The sequence below is a fragment of the Cotesia glomerata genome, linkage group LG7, assembly GCF_020080835.1.
Source record: "Cotesia glomerata isolate CgM1 linkage group LG7, MPM_Cglom_v2.3, whole genome shotgun sequence".
Taxonomy (NCBI): Eukaryota; Metazoa; Arthropoda; class Insecta; order Hymenoptera; family Braconidae; genus Cotesia; species Cotesia glomerata.
Window position 1 is genome coordinate 26,731,676 of NC_058164.1, and position 16,240 is coordinate 26,747,915.

General features: G+C 27.1%; 2 protein-coding genes and 1 long non-coding RNA gene across 10 annotated transcripts; 1 reads left to right on the top strand and 2 right to left on the bottom strand.

Moving 5' to 3' along the window:
* Nucleotides 1–1,290: 1,290 nt before the first annotated feature.
* On the top strand, nt 1,291–8,695 carry LOC123268401 (putative uncharacterized protein DDB_G0289263). Of its 4 annotated transcripts, XM_044733412.1 has the most exons (7): nt 1,893–2,076; nt 2,558–2,776; nt 2,816–3,078; nt 3,163–3,417; nt 4,455–4,644; nt 4,713–4,929; nt 5,318–8,695. In XM_044733412.1, exons 2-7 carry the CDS (start codon nt 2,627–2,629, stop codon nt 8,491–8,493), a joined length of 4,251 nt encoding a protein of 1,416 aa, XP_044589347.1. In that variant the 5' UTR covers nt 1,893–2,076; nt 2,558–2,626; the 3' UTR covers nt 8,494–8,695. The 4 variants fall into 4 exon arrangements, with proteins under 4 accessions (XP_044589346.1, XP_044589345.1, XP_044589347.1 ...); XM_044733411.1 differs by lacking the exon at nt 1,893–2,076 and adding an exon at nt 1,291–1,425 and having other exon boundaries at nt 2,558–3,078; XM_044733410.1 differs by lacking the exon at nt 1,893–2,076 and adding an exon at nt 1,309–1,571 and having other exon boundaries at nt 2,558–3,078.
* On the bottom strand, nt 1,668–3,353 carry LOC123268422. Its single transcript, XR_006510228.1, has 3 exons — nt 3,242–3,353; nt 2,848–3,035; nt 1,668–1,900 (listed from the first exon to the last, which is right to left on the bottom strand). It is a non-coding gene; the product is annotated as an uncharacterized LOC123268422 (long non-coding RNA).
* A 1,937-nt stretch (nt 8,696–10,632) lies between the features above and the next one.
* LOC123268407 (ATP-dependent zinc metalloprotease YME1L) lies at nt 10,633–15,780 on the bottom strand. Of its 5 annotated transcripts, none has more exons than XM_044733427.1 (7): nt 15,695–15,754; nt 15,082–15,210; nt 14,825–15,017; nt 14,583–14,734; nt 13,544–13,790; nt 11,922–13,177; nt 10,633–10,876 (listed from the first exon to the last, which is right to left on the bottom strand). In XM_044733427.1, exons 1-7 carry the CDS (start codon nt 15,737–15,739, stop codon nt 10,688–10,690), a joined length of 2,211 nt encoding a protein of 736 aa, XP_044589362.1. In that variant the 5' UTR covers nt 15,740–15,754; the 3' UTR covers nt 10,633–10,687. The 5 variants fall into 5 exon arrangements, with proteins under 5 accessions (XP_044589362.1, XP_044589361.1, XP_044589358.1 ...); XM_044733426.1 differs by having other exon boundaries at nt 14,798–15,017; XM_044733423.1 differs by having other exon boundaries at nt 14,583–15,017; nt 15,695–15,780.
* Nucleotides 15,781–16,240: the final 460 nt, after the last annotated feature.

Sequence of the window (16,240 nt, forward strand, 5' to 3'; positions counted from 1 at the left end):
TTAAGAAGAGCCGGAAGTGTGTGTGTGTGTGTGTGTGTATGATTAAGGGTTGAAGCTAATTAAAAAAATTAAATGACTCTACAATTTATAAGAAAACTGACCGAGAATAAAATTAAAAAAGATAGACAGAAAGATAAGTAAAGGTTTAGGGTAATTGTGTGTGTATGTCTGTGTGTGGATGTGTCTGAATTTAATTAAAATAAAAAAAAAACACTGAATTTAATTTAATAATTGTCTAAAAAAAATCAACAAAAACGCGAATCAATTTGGCAGCGTGGTGAAAGTTTAATGAAAATACCGATAACTAACACGAGTATGACTCTACACTTAAAATTTTTTCAAAACTGATTCTACTTTATTGAAAATTATAAAATGACTCTAGTATACGCAAAACACAAAAAGACGCGATAAAAAACTACTCGAGAGGGTAATATGGACGACTGGCAAAGTTTACGACATCACTGCTCGATGTGCACCCTTGGCCGGCCGTCCGGGAACTGAGCTCCTCGGGGTAACTGCCCCTTCTCATATGCCCTTTCCAGATACCCCCACTACAACCCCCACCCTAGTGTCCCTTACGTGACTTTTTGGGAGTTGCTGATTTTTGTAGTTTTTATTATTTTTATAGGTTAACCGCGACTAATTCGCGACCGCGAATATTTTTTAGAGCAAGAGCAAGCCACCGTGCATCCATTCATATAGTTTTTTAGAAAAAAAAAGTAACTTTAAACAAAGAAATTAACAATTTTATGTTGAAAAATTAAAATTAAAACACGTGGTAATTTATTAAAAATAATATTTTATTGAAAATATTAATTGACACTTTTTTTATCAATTAAAACTGTTAAATACTTATTTACAGTACAATCGTTTCATAAAACTTATTTAATTTTTAAAATGTAAATTAATAAAATATGAAATATAAAATGATTTTTAAATTTCAAGTTTTCATTTCGCGTATTGTGATGTGACTGAAGTGTGAAGCCACCTGCAGATTTTTTAATAAATAACACAATCATGGCGTCGCACGCCAGTGTGACACATTTCTCGTCATATTTCTCATGGTGGGTGCGCACGCTTATTATTTTTTTAGTAATTAAAAAATAGAAACATCAAATATTAATAAAAATGACATTAAAATTAGCAGTCACGACCATTTTTTTATTTTTCTTAACTAACTAAAAGGATAAAAATAAATTTTTTAATAAATTTATATTGCAAAGATACATTTAGCTCCATCTAGCGATTATTTTCTTCGTAACTATATACAACCGTTAAAAACAGCAAATAGCAGAAAGCATCAGTAGAAAATAGAAAACAAGAAAAGAATATCACACATTCTCAGATATATACACATATATATGTCACTTATTAATACGGATTACTGTGAGCTGTAAGCAAGTATGATGTGTGAGAGTGTGAGAGGTAAGAGATGATGTCCAGTGTATGTACATATATTTAATAACCGAGAGAAGGAAAAATAAAAATTAATTCAATGAAACACACGGAAAAATAATTATTAAATTTGTTTAAAATCTAATAATAATTAAATCTATAAATATTAATCTAAAGTGATTATAAAAAAGACAAAGTAATATAAACAAAGTAAAATAAAAAGTGAATTCGGAAAAATAAACTCGAGAAAGAGAAAGAAAAAAAAAAACTAGTTTAAATGTAATTTTTTATTTCATTAAAATTTTAACAATTGTTTGTTGTGATGAATTTATTAATTGAAGCAGTAATTACATTAAAAGCAAAATATTAAGTTCAAGTGATTAAAAGTAAGAACAAGTTTTGGCTTTTGCTGGTGTATAAGTTGATGATGCATGGTATGGACTGGTATAGACAACAAGAGGCTCCACCGCACCAATGGATTAAAAGGCGGCCCCGTGTGTTAGCACTAAAAGTCGTGGTTTAATTAATTATTTTGTTTTATTTTTTATTTTTTTTTTAGTTAAGAATATATACTATAAACTGTTAAAATTTTTAATAATTAATATCAAATTTTGTATACATAAAATCGGGTTAATTACAATCGATTACAACAATGTGGTGATAATTAAATATTTAAATTGAGTAAGTATAATCGAATAATAAAAAATGAACAAAAAAAACTCGAGTCGGTTATTAAAGTTTTAACAATAGGAGCTTCTGAAATTTATTTTTTTTATTATTAATAATAATTAATATTGAAGAATAAAAATCGAAGTTATTAACAAGTTATAAATGATAAAATGGATGAATATAGCTGACTTGAAAATGAAAATTAAGTTAGCCGACATTTAAAAGTTTTTAGGATTTTTTTAATAAAAAAAATAAAAAAAAATTTTAAGTGCAATTTTTTAAAAATATTTTTTTGTTCTAATTTAATTATTAAAAGAAAATAAAAAAACTAAAAACGTCGGCTAACTTTAGTATTATGACTTAAAGCCGCTAATGTCACTTACTGAACTTTGACGTAATATTTAATAATAAAAGTCATCATAATAATATCTATAAAATCAATATTTAATAATAATAATTTTAAAAAAGTAAAAGAAAAATTTTGTTTATTTAGATATTTAATTATTGGAGCTGGAGAAGATTAAAAAGGTTAAACAGCAGGTGGTGGCAGTGGTGGCTTTGGATGGATACGATGAACGCTAACACGAATCATGCAAAATATAATTATAAAAGTCATCGGACGGTTGAAGAAGGTGCCTTTGACTCGAGGAAAATTAAAAAAGAGTCTAATGAGATTATTTGTGGAGAAATTGATAGTGGAAGCTACGATACTGGAGCATCTACAACAACAACAACAACAACAACAACAACAACAACAACAACTAGTACGGCAACTACAACTACCTCAACACCAACGCAAATTTCGACAACCCCATTATCATCAAATAATTTAATTAATGATGATCATTCATCTGCAATAACCCGTGAACGCAGTACAAATAGTTCACGACAGTCCAATGGTTTTCATCCCGATCTTCAGGAGATTATTGCTGCTAAATTAAATACCAACTCACATGGATTGTCATTGGCAGCTAAAAATGATAAAATACGTCATCTTATTGAGGATAGTATCAGGTTTGTTTTTACTTTAATTTAATAATACTTATTATTATTATAATTATTATAATTATCTTGATTAATTATTTAAAAATATTTTAGTGAGGAATCTAAACTACGAGTTGACGAAATTTATCTTCAAGTTGAACAGCTTAAGGTGGATGAAAAGTTACTGTTGTACCTGAAATTGCCAGCATTATTGACAAATCCTAGTGGTACGGTTGATCCATTGAGACAACCATTAAATCCTCTTGGTAATCGTTATGAAATTCATCAGACTATTATGTGGATTAAAACACATTTGGAAGAAGATCCTGAAGTCTCTTTGCCAAAACAAGAAGTTTATGATGAATACAAGTAAGTAATTTTAATATTTATTTTTTTTTTATCAAAATTTTTAGACCCTGAAGCCTTAGCTTCCTAAGGGGCTTACATACTAATGAATACATAGTAATAATAATAATAGTTTAACAGTAATGGAAATGATAATAATAAAAAAAATAATAACGTTGTCTCAAAGCAAAGTCTATCTAAGTTACGATCTGAATCGAGAAACCCCATAAGTCATATTTTTTTCGAAATCGAGTTTATTGGATTTTTCGGTTCTTTGAATTACCCCTTACTTATACCAGCACCAAAAAATATTAAATCCGTGCTCGAGACCTAACCAATCGGTCGATATAAATCTCGTTTAGTTGAGAAACCCCATAAGTCAGTGACTTAAGGAGTTTTTCGAATAAAAATTCAATTTCAAAATTCTAAAAAGAAATTTTTTTTTTTTTTTCTTCAAAAAAAACTGAAAAGAAAAAAATTCAGTTCAATGCAAAATACTTAAATTTTCATAATTTTCTTAGTATGGGTTTAAAAAAATTAAATTAAATTATTGTTTTATTATTTGATGAGATTTCACTGACTTTAATTTTAAAAATGATTGATTATTAGATAATTAGAAAGTAAATTTACTGTTGAATACTTGAATTTTAATGAGTTTTACAATATTCGCTTGATGAATTAAAATTAAAAATATGTTGTTTTATTGTTGACTCTGATTTAACTGATTTAAATTTTGAAATTAATGATAACCAAAGAAAAATACATTATATTTACTGTTAAATACTTTGATTTCAATAAGAGAAAAATGTTTTTTGCTTCTCCTGAAAAATTTATTATTTTTGACTTATGGGGTTTCTCAAATAAACGATTCATCTAATGACTTTAGTTCATAAAAGAAAAGAAAAGAAATAATATTAATTTGAATATTTAGTAATTACAGTTATTTATCATCTTTATCTACAAAAAACTTGTAACATTTAGATCGAAATTCATTGTAATCCAATCGTAAAAATTATTATTAAAAAATAAATAATTATTAAATGTTTTTTGTTTTTAAATAGCGTTTTTTGCATGAAAAATTCCATGAAACCACTGTCAACTGCTGATTTTGGTAAAGTCATGAAGCAAGTTTATCCACGAGTACGACCACGGAGGCTTGGTACTCGTGGTAATTCACGTTATTGTTATGCTGGAATGAGAAAAAGAATAAAGCTTGACACTCCAACACTTCCTTCTATAATTGGTGTTGCGGTAATTATTATTATTATTCTTAATAGTAATATCAATATAGTTATTAAAATTATTATTAATTAATTTAGGATGAAGATGATTGCGAAGAAATAATGAGTGAAGAAATGCTTGGAGCAGCTTCAACGTTAATTCGTGAATGGGCTGAAAGTACATTAGGTTATAAATTTACATCGTTAAGCGCTTTGGCTCGTCATTTAGTGGATAATCTATGTGTCGATACTCGATCATTGGCAGCTGTTTGTATTCTCAGTGCTTCTGGAGATGTTCAAAATTCATCCAATAAAGGTTTGTATTATTTTTAAAAGGTTTTCCTGAAAGTTTCAGTTCAAAATGTGAATTTTAAAAGATCGCTCATAATTTTTTTTTAATTTATCAGTGACTATTTAATTGGATTAACATTTTTTGATTTTGAAATTAAAAAAAAAAAAAAACTATGAGCAACCGATGAAAATTTAAATTTTGAATTGAAACTTTCAGGAACTTATTTTTTTTGGTCTATAAAATTATGTCGTAACGAGAGAAAAAATTAAAAAAAAAAAAAAATTCGATTTTTGAAATTTAAAAAAATTTGGAGCGACCTCTTAAAAATTTTTTTTTGAATCAAAAAAAAAAGAATATTCGGTTTTTTTGCGCCACTCTAATGTATTTATATTTTTAATAATTTAATATCTAGTTATAGAGACACCTTTGAAGTCATCGACACCGGTAGGAGGTAAACCAGTAAAACTTCGTGAAGCTCAATTACAATTACAGAAAAAACTTCAACAACGGGATCAAAAAAGTCGAAATTCAGAAGCCATCGTCAGTCAGTCCAAGGAAAGTAATGGAAGTGATACTGTGAAAAATTCAATAGGTAAATCTTATAAAAAAAGTAGAACTAGTTTATCTCAATCACCACAAACCACAAATTCAACAGGAATTGTATCAGTTAAATCATCATCATCATCATCTTCGTTAGTAACCACAAGTCGGTCTAGAAAGTTATCGAGGTCTGCTAGTCAGGCTAGTACGGTATCACCACAATTAAACTGTGATAATACTGCTGGACGTACGTCTGTTGAGCCCTTAAATAATGGGTTAAATGTTAGATCTTGCACAAGTACTCCTAATGATTCTTCAACTATAACAACAATTAAAAATTCACGTAAACGTGTTAGTTTAGATCAAACGCGTACTAATAATGAAACAAGCCCTGAAAAACAAGCCAAGCTTGACAGTGATAAAGATAGCTTGATAATAATTAAAAATAATGATAATAATGACACAAAATTATCTTTATCATCTAAATTAATAAATACAAATCAACGTTCTAATAAAATAACAGTTGTCCCACCGGGTAATTTAAAAATAAAAAAACTTGATATTATTGATGATAATAATGTTATTAAAATAGTTAAATACCGTGATAATAATAATTTATTGATAGATAATAATCGTATTATAAAATCTAATGGCCGTTCCAGTGTTTATAATTCAAATATAAATACTGTAACAACTCCTGTTATTGTTGATGATACTACAAGTATTTTACTTAAAGATCAAATTTGTGCTTTACAAGATAGTAATAGTAATACAACAGATGATTTTTTAATTAATAATAAAAATGATAAATTAACTACTATTGATAGTGATGCATTGGATGATTATTTAAATGGCGGTAATAATTCGCAAGAACCTGAAGAAGAATTGTTGCAATATTTTCAACAATCAAGCTCATCTAGTTCTGACGCTGACGCTACTTCATTGTCATTATTAAATAGTTGTAACAATACTATTACTACTACTTCTATTGGTAATAATAATAATACTACAACAACAACAACAACAACAACAACAACAACAATAACAACAACAACAACAACAACAACAGCAACAACTACAACTACTACTACTACTGAAATTGATCAAACATCAAGATCTGATAAAGTATCACAATTACGTTTAATATTGCAACAGAATCTCAAATATGGTACAATAAAACCAACGGATATTACTAAAAAGAAGAATAGTAATGATAAAATTAATAATAATACCAATTATAATAACAATATTAATATTAATAGTAATAATAATAATAATCAATTAGGAAAACGTCAAGTACAAAAAAATGATATTATATTACCGACATTATTAAATAATTCGAATAATTCAAATAACAATAATAATAATAATAATAATAATAATAATAATAGTAATAATAATAATTCTCGTAGACGTGTTAGCTTTGAGACAAATGTTATTGAACATAACTCGGAAGCTATTAATAACAATAATTTACCAACAATGAATTCAATACCTCAAAGCCCGAATTCACGTCGTCGTATATTTAATTTCACGCCAATATCACCAGGTCCACAGTCACCAATAAATGGACGTGCTTCCAAACCAAATTCAGCAAATGCTAGTCCTTTTGTATCACCACGTAATACACCAGTACCAAGATCAAGAAGCAATATAGCAAATGTATATAGATCATCACGTAATAATTTAAAACAATTTTCACGATCTAATTCATGTAACGCAACTTATCTTTCTAAAAATAATAGTGACGCTATTGATACTACTTTTCGTGTTCCAACGAGTACCAATGAATCAACTAAATTTTTACCATCTACCTTGGTGGCTGGTGAATCAAGAACAGCTGATAAAATATTTGGATCCAATAAACCAGCCCAAGTACAAGTTGACACTACTAATATTGGATCAATAACATTGGGACCAGATGATAATAATAAAACAACTTTATCGTGTACTCCGTTATTGTCAGACGTTAATCCACAAAAACAATTATTGATTAATTATCCAAGTCAAGAAAATTTATTGGAGATAAAAAATTTAAATAGCAAACCACCGGCTAATAAAACAACTGTAATAACCAAACCAGCTGATCAGGAGATTAGTGAATTATTAAATAGTGTTAAACAGTATAATTACAGTAATAATGAAAATTATTGTCGCTCTCAATCAGTACCACTGCATCGTATGTTTAATCCAACATTAATGTCACCAATATCAAATCAATTTTATTCAAATACCAATAGTTTCAATCAATCAACAAGTAGTTCTCTTGTACATACACCTGTACCCAGTGAATTTGATGACTTTGGGTCGATAACTGGACAATCAGATAGTTATTTATTAGATCAAGTTGACGCTAATTTTATAAATGATGATCAACAATTTTTAATTGAAGATAAAACAATATCATCCGAGAATATTAATAAAATATTTGATCTACTTGATGATGATAATAACGACAAAGGCTTGAATAATATTTTAAATCAACAAAATAATGATGAAGAAGACGATGACAGTGGTTTAATTGTTCTGGATTCATTACCGAGTGATAGTATAAATTTACAAGACACAATGTTGGACCCGTCGACATTGAATCCATCTGTTGATTCATTTGAAAAAATAATTATCCAACAACAGCACCATCGGCATCACCAGCTGCAATCTAGATCATATCCAAATACTCCACTGCCTAATTCAATAACTCCAACGGCTTATCATCAATCGTTTACTGAAGACAGCAATGGACCACGGTCATACCCACCGACTCCTATATCTTCATCTCACATTGGCTCGCAAGATATTTATCACGAAACAAACGAACCAATGCTATCAAGCCCGACGTTAAATTCATTGAATTTGCACTCAACAGAACACGGTAATAATGATCCTACTGACAGTGTTTGTAGAAATGTTAGTGACTTGTTGGAAACAAATTTTCTTACTGACGGAGATCCTGATGATGCACTTGATCCATTGACTAATTTTGACGGGCTACAGGATGTCGATTCACTGGCTCCTTTATTTAATGAAGTATCTGATACTAATCGTTGATTTCATTATTTTTATTTAAATATTTAACGTTATTTTGTTTGAGCTGGGGGTTTTTTTTTTTTTCTGCAGTTGATTTTAGGAAAATAAAAAACACTGCCAACAAAATAATGTTGTTGATTATTGTTTCAATGGCAGAAACATTTTTTTTTTTTTTTTTTTTTTTTTTTTTTTTTTTAAATTAAAATCCAAGTTAAATTGAATTGACAAAGTCAACGTGATAAATAATAATACTAATAATGATAATAGATATGAATAAATAAAATATACACTAAGTATATAGAAATAATAATAAAAGTATTTGCAATCATGAGATTTTTTTTTTCGTGATTTTTTAACGTAAAATTTTTTTTTAAAGATTAATTACTATAAAATAAAGACAAATCAACGGTGTAAATGTTTAATTATGCTATTCATTTTGTACAAATTATTTTATAGTATTTTATTACTTTTTTTTTATAAAACTTTTGTATTTTAACATTTTTAGTTGACAAAAATTTCTGATTAATTATTTAGAAAAAAATTTAATTAAATTTAAAATTTGTCATTTCTTCTTTTTTATCGGACCAATATTTAGATAAATAAATATTTAAAACTTTGGTTTTTTTTAACCAATAAAGTATTATAAATAAAAAAATTTTTTTTTACTTAAAAAATGAATTGTTGAATTGATAAACTTATAAAATTAAGATTATACGCACAAAAATTGTTTCTACATTAGGTAATATCTATAATTAAAGGTATAAAAATATATATTATCGGGATTCGTCTTATAAACAAACAACAGAATACACATAATAAATAATATAGAAATTGAAGAATAAAAATTAAATATGTTGGTAGATAGAAAAAAAAATATATTATTGTTACTGAAGATCAAAGCGCTATAAAAATAATACTTAAAAATTAACATCAGAAATCTCAAATAATTTAAATAAAAAATAGTAGTCAGCATTTTATAAAGATTATATTGAAATTACATTTTGCAAAAAAAATTTATAGCGATTTGATTAACAGTTAACTATATTAATTATTGTGACTTATATTATTAACTATAGTAGAAATGCATGATTACAAAATAGATAACCTGTTTTTAATTTAATACTATAACCGTATATTTATAAAATTTTAATCGAATCCCGATCGATTACTTTTATTTAAAATTGTATTAACTTGGTTTTTAAATTAGTCTAAGATTATTTTGCAAAAGAACAAAAATGCTTTTATATAATTAATAATCTAAGTTTTTTTTTCTTCATTTTTTTACTTTTAATAATACAAAAAAAAAATACTTAATTCTTTTACAGTAAGTAACATTATAAAAAAAAATGTTTATGATTTAATAATTAGTGCAATTAATTATTTTTTATTGTTGATGATAATAAAAATAATAATTAATTTAATTTTTAGTAAACTGTGATATTTGCGTGAATGTATGTGTGTTTTATGTATATATGTAATTTTTAATTTAATATTAATTATTATAATCAATTGAGTTGTATTCATATTAATTGTACTTTTACTATTTGCATTATTATTTATTAGAATTATAAAGCATTAAACTCACTCAGATTATCATGTTAAAAGTAGTAATTTATATCAGAATAAAATAAACACAGGCTTCAATAAATATTTGTGTAGTTTGCAATCATTATTATTAAAAAAAAAAATTTTTTTGTGTAATATTATTGATTAAAAATTGTTAGTGCTTAATTTATTATTAAATATCGATAATTGATTTATTAATTAATTGTAAGTAGAAAATGTACAGCATATATATATGTATGTATACATTTAAATACATATTTGTATTTAAATGTATGTATATAAATATATGTATATATACATATAAATATAATTTTGTATTATTTATAATTGATAATGTATGATGAAAAAATAAAATGTTATTCATTGTATGGCCTATAATTTTTTTTTTTTTATTTATTTATTTATCAATAATCCATAAGAGTTAAAGATATTTAGATGTATTTTACAAAGTTTTTTTAATTGTTACAGTAATCACCTATATAAATTTAATTAAAACAAAATTATTATTATTATTATATAAAGTCACAACTGAAAATATTATACTTAATTTTTAATTTGTCCACACATGATATTGAAAATTAAATATAACATGTCGGTAAAATGAAATTTCAATAAACACTTCAGTCTTTATTAATAACAATAAACAATCTCACATAACATTTGTCGGTACGTCTATTATTGGTGCTCTTTTTTCACCAATAGAATCAACTTTTTTTTCATTTAAAAGATCTTTTACTTCCTCGACGTCGAGTGTTTCGTATTTTAATAATGCTTCGGCAAGAAGTTTGTGTTCTTTAGCGTGAGTTTTTAAAATTGATTTGGCTCTATCGTAAGATTCCTGAAAAAAAAAAAAAAAAAATATATAATTAAATATTACTAAAAACATCAACATAAATGAATCGTTTATTTGAGAAACTCCATAAGTCAAAAATACTAAATTTTTCAGGAGAAACAAAAAATATTTTTCTCGGTTAAGTTTGCATTAACATCATGAACCAATGATCAATAATAATAATAATAATGTTAGTATCCCGGAAAAATATTCGAGCATGAAAAAATTTAATTTTTAATTACTACTATTCATAATAATGATTTGAAGTTGATTGACTTATGGGGTTTCTCACTAAAACCAACAAAATAGTAATAAAATCATTAATTTATTAATTTTTTTCCGTCAATTATTTATTATATTTATAAAATAAAGTACAAAATATGTATTGGGAAGTACAATTAACAAAAATTATAGTAAATCATCTATTTTTAAATTGAAATTAGTGAACTGAGAGTCAACAATAAAACAACATTTAAATTTATCACAATCTGACTTTACAAAATAAAAATTGCGATTAATTATTTAAATCAAAGTATTTAACAGTAAATATAATGTATTTTTCTTTGGTTATCATTAATTTCAAAATTTAAATCAGTTAAATCAGAGTCAGCAATAAAACAACATATTTTTTATTTTAATTCATCAAGCGAATATTGTAAAACTCATTAAAATTCAAATATTTAACAGTAAATTTACTTTCTAATTATCTAATAATCAATCATTTTTAAAATTAAAGTCAGTGAACTAAATTTTTCTTCTCAGAAATTTTTTTGAAAAAAAAAAAAAAGAAATTTATTTTTGGAATTTTGAAATTGAATTTTTATTAAAAAAACTTCTTAAGTCAGTGACTTATGGGGTTTCTCAACTAAACGAGATTTATATCGACCGATTGGTTAGGTCTTGAACACTTAATATTTTTTGCTGGTGCTGGTATAAGTGAGGGGAAATTCAAAGAACCGAAAAATCCAATAAACCCGATTTGGAAAAAAATTATGACTTATGGGGTTTCCCGAATAAACGATTCAAATATCATATAGATAAAATAACAAACCTGTAATAAACGTTTAACTTCACTGTCAATAATTTCAGCAGTGTTGGGACTCAACTCGGTGCCATTTTTATTTTGTTTATCTTGTGTCTCAACTCTGAATCCAGCTTTTTCTGACATTCCATAATTTTTAACCATAGCTTCAGCAATCTGCGTAGCTTTTTGAAGATCACTCGCAGCTCCGACGGTAATTTTTTCCGTTCCAAAAATCAATTCTTCAGCAGCACGGCCACCAAGCGAAGTGTCCATAGCAGCTAAGAGGTGCTGTTTAGTTTGGTGGTAAATATCTTTTTTGGGCAACGAACTAGTATGTCCAAGACTTCCAGCTCGAGGAATAATTGTTACTTTAGCCAAAGGCATTGCTTCTTTAGAGTAAAAACTTACTAACGCATGACCAGCTTCGTGGTAAGCTGTGATGCGATTCTCTTCAAAGTCCGGCATGCGTCCCTTTAATTCAGGACCCATGATAACTTTTTCTCTCGCCTTCTCCAAGTGATCCATCGTAACATAATCAGCTCCATCGATAGCAGCCTTCAGCGCCGCTTGGTTGACCATACTTTCGATGTCAGCTCCAGTAAATCCAGTAGTTGCTCTTGCCAATGCGTCTACATCCAATGATTTAGCCAGTATTTTAGATAAATACAGTTCAATTATTTCCTTCCTGTCCTTCAAGTCTGGTTTATGAACGTAAATCTCAACATCGAATCGTCCTGGACGTCTGAGCGCTTTATCTAAATCATCACGTCGGTTAGTAGCTCCTAATACAATCACACCTTCGTTTTGTTGGAAGCCATCCATCTCAGACAACAACTGATTGATTGTTTGATTAGCGTAAGGGTGGATCAACGATGTTGTCCGCTTTCCACCAACTGAATCGATTTCATCGATAAATATAACACATGGAGCGCGTTCTTTCGCCGCTCTGAATAAATCTCGCACGCGTTTAGCTCCTTGACCAACCAACACCTCGTCAAACTCTGGACCAGCGGCATGGAAAAATGGCACGTGTGCTTCTCCAGCTACAGCTCGTGCTAATAATGTTTTACCGGTGCCCGGTGGACCAACCAATAAAACTCCTTTGGGTAAACGTCCACCCAAAGCTGAAAACTTTTCTGGGTTCTTTAAAAATTCAACGACGTCTTTTAATTCTTGCTTGGCTTCAGTTACACCCTTTACATCGTCGAATGTAACATTTATTTCTTCTGGATCGATTGCTGTGTAAGAACCCAGTGGAATTCTGAACATACCTCCGTTACCGACTATAAAAATTAAAAAAAAAAAAATCATTATTATCTATTGATTTATTTTTTAGGATTATAAGGTAAATGCACCAGTTGTTGACCGGTCACCAATTAGTTGACCGATGTATAAAAAAAGTCAATTAATTAATATTTTACAAGGGTTTTTTTTTTTTTTTTGTAATTTATTGAAAAAAAGTATGGCGTTTAATCATCATAATAAAAAATTACGCAATTCATTGCGCAGTAATTATGGCTTTAAAAAAATATTTAGCTTAAAAAAAAGCATTTACCCTATTTAATAATCAATGTGAACCAACAAACTTATCATGTGATATCTATATTATTATTAATATAAATAAGAATGTTTAAGTACTGGATACTAACGTTTTTTATACACACCTAATAAAATAGTGCATACTATGATAAACATTATTGGCGACAATATCTGCTGGAGAATTTTAATCCACTTGAATGATCGTACTGGTGGTTTTCTTTCATTCCCCGCGAGATATCCCTCAGCAAATGCTATTTTTATACTTTGTTTATCTGCATTTGATAATTCTGAATTGGTAAGAAGATTTTTTAATTGTTCCATGTCCATTCGGTTGACTGCTAATTTTAGCTTTTCTTCCTGAAAAATTACTTATTATAAATAAAAATTACTTATTATAAATTAAGGGGTTAGGTGGGTTTCAGAAATTCAAAAAAAGGGTATTTTTACTATTTTTTTTTTAATATATACAATCATATATTTTACTTAGACAATTCAGCATATCAAAGATACATATTTAAACAGTATTTTGTGAAATTTTTATTTAAAAATTCTGAAAACTCAGCCGTTGAGTATCTGATCTCCCTTGACGTCTCAAAAAAAAAAAATGCTCTTGCCGTGGACATCATAACTCATTATTGGTTCATCTAAAATCAAAGAACTAAACATATTTCATTAGTACATGGATAAATCTCATTATTCAACGAAGAATTTTTTTTTTATTACAACTAATTTTTTCGAGCAAATACATGGCGAAAATTAGACCAAAAAATGTGTTTTTTGTTCAGTTTGTCAAAAATTCAAATTTTAATTTTTTTTATTCTCTTTCGTCCAATAACAAGATTTATCCATGTACTAACGAAGTATGTTTGGATCTTTGATTTTAGATGAACCAATAATGAGTTATGCTGTCCACGGCAAGAGCATTTTTTTTTAGACGTCAAGGGAGATGAGGTATCGACGGCTGAGTTTTCGGAATTTTTAAATAAAAATTTCAACACAATACTGTTTAAATATGTATCTTTGATATGCTGAATTGTTTAAATAAAATATATGATTGTATATACTAAAAAAAAAATAGTAAAAATACCCTTTTTTTGAACCTCTGAAACCCACCTAACCCCTTAGAAGAAGAAAAAAAAAAAAACGTACACCTAATTTCGAAAGCCCAAACCATGTCTTCAGTCGCCCGGCAAGTGATGGATTTCTTTCTCTCTCAGCAGTAATATTGCGACTTGTTTTGAACCCACGAGTTGAAATATATTGTCCGGGTATTGCTGGTACATGATACAGCAATGTCGCGTCTTTTTTATAATAACAATTAAAATTAGTATTTATTTCTGATGGCAATGAATAAGAAATAATACCTCGTTTATTATCAGCGAAATTAGAACCTGATGTATACGAAACTTTCCAGTGATTTTTGTCGTCAATTGACAATTGTTTGTCAATTATATACAAGGTGTTATTTAATTTATCTACTATTTTTTTAATTTCTCTCTTCTGTAATCTTTGTGAAGGTTGGAGTCGAAGTAGTTTATTGAGATCCATATTCTCCCAAAGTAATTCATTGAGATTTTTTGTTGCCTAATTTGATATAACAATTAATTATTGGCTAAGTCAGTTTTAATTAATTATTGTTATTATTTACCTCATTGAAACTCTCTTGACAAAGTTTATCACAATTGCTATTTGGATTTATTTCTTTTTTATTTATACGAGAGTAACTTGACGTTTTTGGTCTGCATGTTGACAGTAATTGAGTCAAGTGATACAACACCTGAAAAATATAATTAATTATTAAATAAATAAAATAAAAAGGTTATATTTCAATTTAAACTATCACATCATAAAATATAGTCAATGATTAATGAATGTTTAAATAATAAAAACGTTATATAAATTATTATAAATAAACATGCTGACAAAATAATTAAATATTGCGTCTTAATAGTAATAAGGTGGGAAAAAAAACATATTATAAAATAAAAATAGATACAATTTAAAAGATCTTGCATCACCTGATTATGAGATTGCGAAGAAATCATTTGCAAATATATTTTATTAATTTTTGATAAACTTTATAAAACTTTATATTTTATTTATCACAATTGTAGTAGGTAACACTTATTACTTTATCCTACTATTATCTTTATGCTTTATTATTTAAAATTAAATTATCACAACAAAATTGTCGGATAAAATGTCACAAAACACTCAAGTATATAACCACAGCAAAGTAAAAATCTGAAATAATCACGTACACACAATTCAACCAGATGACTCTGAAGTGAGTCGATATCCACCATTTTTACAAAACACAGCAGCGGTATTTACAGTATCGACACTGACTGAAGTAGAACTCCTAAAGTTAGCCGACATTTTTAATTTTTTGACTATTTTTAATTTATTAAATTAGAACTAAAAAATATTTTTTTTTAATTTCACTTACTATAAGTTTTTCAAGTTTTTTACAAATGAAATTTTTTTTTATTTTTCTGTAATGATTTTTTTAATAAAAAAAAATTTTCATTGAAAATAAAGTTAGCCGAGGTGTAAAAATTTTTATAATTTTTTTTATTAAAATTTATTAAAAAAAAAAAATTTTTAATTGTAAAAAAGTTCAAAAACTATAAGTGCAATTTTTTAAAAATATTTTTCAGTCATAATTTAATAAATTAAAATAAAAAAATCAAAAAAATGTCGGCTAACTTTATATTGTTATCTCCTGAAGATATTAGTTGTAAAAATCTCCGTTAGATGGCAGCTGTTTCTTGCTAGTATTTTTTTCCCCCAAGTTTTTTCTCTGG

Bases quoted from the DNA above. Each gene is read 5' to 3' on its own strand.
- LOC123268407 (XM_044733423.1), bottom strand. From the start codon at position 15,739: ATGGTGGATATCGACTCACTTCAGAGTCATCTGGTTGAATTGTGT. The intron at 13,791-14,582 runs GTACGTTTTTTT...GTAATTTTTCAG, and splicing joins TTGGGCTTTCGAAATTAGGT to GAAGAAAAGCTAAAATTAGC. The intron at 10,877-11,921 runs GTTTGTTATTTT...TTTTTTTTTCAG, and splicing joins AAGTTAAACGTTTATTACAG to GAATCTTACGATAGAGCCAA.
- LOC123268401 (XM_044733411.1), top strand. From the start codon at position 2,627: ATGGATACGATGAACGCTAACACGAATCATGCAAAATATAATTATAAA. The intron at 4,645-4,712 runs GTAATTATTATT...TAATTAATTTAG, and splicing joins CTTCTATAATTGGTGTTGCG to GATGAAGATGATTGCGAAGA. The intron at 4,930-5,317 runs GTTTGTATTATT...TTTAATATCTAG, and splicing joins TCAAAATTCATCCAATAAAG to TTATAGAGACACCTTTGAAG.